Source organism: Chrysochloris asiatica, unplaced genomic scaffold (assembly GCF_000296735.1).
Source record: "Chrysochloris asiatica unplaced genomic scaffold, ChrAsi1.0 scaffold00252, whole genome shotgun sequence".
In the NCBI taxonomy this organism is placed as follows: Eukaryota; Metazoa; Chordata; class Mammalia; order Afrosoricida; family Chrysochloridae; genus Chrysochloris; species Chrysochloris asiatica.
In genome coordinates this window covers 1,257,324-1,261,332 of record NW_006408770.1, presented here as the reverse complement: position 1 = coordinate 1,261,332, position 4,009 = coordinate 1,257,324, and the positions used below count along the sequence as shown (strand labels likewise).

The 4,009-nt window shown below is 39.1% G+C and overlaps 1 protein-coding gene across 1 annotated transcript in view; it reads right to left on the bottom strand.

The window, feature by feature from the left end:
* The window catches only part of UPRT (uracil phosphoribosyltransferase (FUR1) homolog (S. cerevisiae)), a 145,776-nt gene that overhangs the window by 30,058 nt on the left and 111,709 nt on the right, over positions 1-4,009 (bottom strand). Inside the window, exon 4 of the mRNA XM_006873731.1 lies at positions 3,356-3,418. Within this exon, the coding sequence (XP_006873793.1) occupies positions 3,356-3,418 (63 nt within the window). The remainder of the gene's footprint in view (positions 1-3,355; positions 3,419-4,009) is intronic.

The following is a 4,009-nucleotide window of genomic DNA, read 5'->3' as shown; positions in this document are numbered from 1 at the left end:
AGGATCGGACATTGTTTCGTTCTGCTGTGCATGGGGTTGCTATGAGTCGGTTCTGACTCGATGGCACCTGACAACAACAACAACAACAACAACAATGAGATTGATTAACACAGTGGCTACAACAATGAACTGAAACATAACAAAGATTGATAGGATGGTGCATGACTGGACAGTGTTTCATTCTGTTGTGTACAAGGTCACTATAAATTGGAACTGACTTGATGGCATCTAACAAAACAAACAACAACTATATACATAAAATCAGTTTCTTTCCAATATATGATGGTAAGTCAAAAAGCATTACTAATAGGATTCTAATTTACACATGCATCTATTACAAACAAAATGTGTTTAAGCATATCTCTGTGATCAGTAGATGACTGAAGTCAAGTTCTCTCAGCAATACACTTAGTATTACTAGTATGACTTCAAAGAAAGGTCCAACAACAGTGTCTTCCAAAGGTGTCTTAGCTATCTTGTTGTTGTTGTTAAGTGCCATCGAGTCGGGTCCGACCCATAGCGACCCTGTACAGGGTTTCCGAGGGTGTAAATCTTTATGGGAGTAGAAAGCCTCATCTTTCTCCCGCGGAGCGGCTGGTAGTTTCGAACCGCTGACCCTAAGGTTCGCAGCCCGATTCGTAACCACTACGCTACCAGAGCTCCTTGTCTTAGCTATCTAGTACTGGTTTAATAGTGGATGCCTTTAACAAACAAAAATGTATTCTCTCACACTTTAGTGGACTAGAAGCCCAAATTCATAATGCCAACTCTAGGGGAAGGCTTTTTTCTGTGTTTGCTCTGGGGAAATGTCCTTGTCTCCTTTCAACATCTTTGGGTCTGGATCCCTTGAAGATCTCCATGTTTCTCAACATCAATCCCTCCTAGGTTCTAGGAGGTTCACAGCCCAGGGACCCTGTGAGTAAAAGACATGCTCCTTTCCTGGCTCTTATTCTTGGTGGCAGTAGGTCCCTCTCTCTCTGTACACTTCACTCTCCTTTTCTCTCTTGAAAGGGTATAGCATCCCACCCTTAATCCTCTTACTGGTTCACCACATCACTGCCAATCTAATGAGACTCATGGACCAGCCAATTTGACACATACTTTACAGTGGTACAATTTAATTTATGACAGAGGGAATCTGCTGAGCCAGTTAAATTCTAAGCAGAGAGATGAAATCAGAAAGGTTATGATGATTCTTTTTTGGGAATTCCCAAGGGGTAATCTTGATAAATTCTCTCAAAGAACATAAGATGATCATGGGGGCTAATTATGAAGAAGTTAAAAAAAAATTGAAAATTCACTGGTGAGAAAAAGACCTGGAAAGCTACACCAAGGAATTTTTTTTCCTTCACAATGCACCTTCTCATTCTTTGAGAGTAGCAAGGGTTATCCTATGAGAATTTTATTCAGAAGCCATATGCCTTCAGACTTCTTTTTGCTCCCAAAATGCAAAGAACATTTCAAAGGAATATTTTTTTGAGTCCCTTGAGAATGCCAAAACTGCCATTTTGAGATGGTACAAATCTCAGAATTCTTCAGGGAAGGTTTACAGATAGAAACATGGCTTTTATAAATGTATAGACTTAGATGCAGGATATGTCATGAAAAATTAGCTTTACATTTTGCTATTTTTGTTTAGTAAAGGTAACTATGTTTTGTACCAATATCTTTGGCTTATTCTCATATATAAAAATCAACAAATAACCAGCAACGTTAAAAACAATTCTGTTTGTACAACACTCCAAGTTATCTGGTATACATTTTGGGAAAAGCTGCCTATAGGGAATGAGTTGAATCTTGAAAATACTATGCTGGGTGAAAAGTCCATCTGCTGTCACATTTTTTGGCGTATTTTTTTTTTTAAAGTTTTTATTATGAACTGAGTGATAATTTACATGGGAAAACATTGGTTTTACACCATCTTTTCATTGCAATGATTACAATCTCCTTCATGCATCATCATTCAACAGTATTTGCTTTTATTCCCTCTGTTTTTTTTTTTTTTGGGGGGGGAGTGTACACAAAAACACTCAGTAATATGTAATAATTAAAACAACCAAAGGACATATTCTGCAAGCCTGTCTCCTGGTCACCAGCACCCAGTCCCTCTCTTTCCATTGAGTCCAGAGTCCTCAATTGCTCCCTCTCTCCATATCGTCATCTATGGCTCCATCTATGATGTTGCTGCTTCTCCGGATAGGGTCCCACACTCTGCTTGTGCTAATCTCCCTTGATGGTCTTAGGGTCCTCTGCCTCTGGACTGCAAGAGTACCTACTCTCCCCATTTTTGCTACAAAACTTCTACCTTACAGTTGTGACAGTCACAACTAGTCATGGTAACAATTACTCACTATTGAAGCATATGAATCTTATCCCTATCTCTTTTCACCACACCCATCTAGACAAGATGAAAACTACACAGTGGGGTGTCTACCTTCCTCCACACACTCTTAAACTAAACTTCTCCTTGAAAACTTGTAAGACAGTCACTTCCTGCCTTAATTGCCCCCTCATTTTAGGTAGCCAATGTCTAAGTTGCCCATCCCTATTTACCCTGTATACAGAGGGCATAGGATTGATAATTGCGGTGAAGACTACTTCCCTCTCAGTTGGTATTTTGAGCTACTATATCCATAAGTATAGGTCAAGTTCATCAAATTGTAGCAATTTACACATTTCCTTTATGAAAAAAAATTTTTATCTTTCTCTAGTAAAGTTCTGATTATCAAGCCATCAAGGCTAGGTCAAATGGGTACTATCTGCAAGTTTGGGCATTCTGGTAAGTCTCCCCTCACTTCATATCAGCTGGATGCTTCACTCTCAGCTCTAGCCCTCTGTGGCTATGTCCTGTCCATGGGCTGAGGAGTCCCCAGCCCTCACCACACTTCAGACCAACCAGCCCTTCCTTTTCTCTCATCTCCAGGTCGACAGGAGTCTATGGAATGTCCATTCACCTTTTTTAAAAAGTTAAACATCCTATAACTGCTAAGAAGTGTCTGCTATAAAAAATAGAGCTCAAAACTCCTAATCTATTTGAAGTAGTTAACTGTTTAAACTCATAGCTAAAAAAGAAAAGCTAAATTTTGTTTTAAAAACAGAACCAACTTCTTTTCATTGCATCTTCCCTTGAATCTCTTTAAATGTTGACTTGTCCATGGGCCATGCTACTAAGGAAGATGCTCTACGGTTAAAATTAACTAAATTCAGCAACACACCAGTCATGACTCCAAGGAAACATAAGGATAGAAAATACAGGTGGTAAAATTTAAGCTAAAGCAAGTTTCATTTATGACACTTTTGAAAAACAGCAACCGTTTCTATGTTTAAAAAGAAACAAAACCACACACAAACCTACCACTTCTCATTATGCTGACCCCGCAATTTCCCTTCTCAAATTTCACTCCTTCATATTTGTACCCTGTTGAGGGAGAATAAAAGCAAAAATTTATCTTTCATTAGTGGCACAACCTACTTATTTTATAAGTTGTCCATAGTTTAAAAGCAGATGAGTACAGAGCAACTCTTATCCAAACACACTGTAACAAGGAAGCTTCAAAAAGTTTGTGGGAGAATTCCATTATCATTTTTTTTTTAATTTTTAATGTTTTATTGTGAATTGTATGATAGTTTACATGGGAGAACATTAGCTTTACATTCATTCTATTGTATACCGTTTCATTGCCATTGTTATAATCCCCTCCATGCATCATCAGCCTGCTCCCAGTCATCAGCACACAGCTCCTCTCCCTCTCTGGGTCTAAAGTCCCCAGCTGCTCTATCTCTCCACCTCATCGTCTCTGCCTCCATCTCCAGCATCATTGCTTCTTTGGGTAGGGCCCTGCTCTCAGCTATTCTCCGTTGATGGTCCTAGGGACCTCTGCTCCTAGACTGGAAAGTTAATCACTCCCTTCCTTACTATAAAACATCTACCTTTACATTTCCAACCCTCACAATCAGTCCTGATAACAATTATTCACTATTGTATCACAAGAGACCCATCTGCATTTCA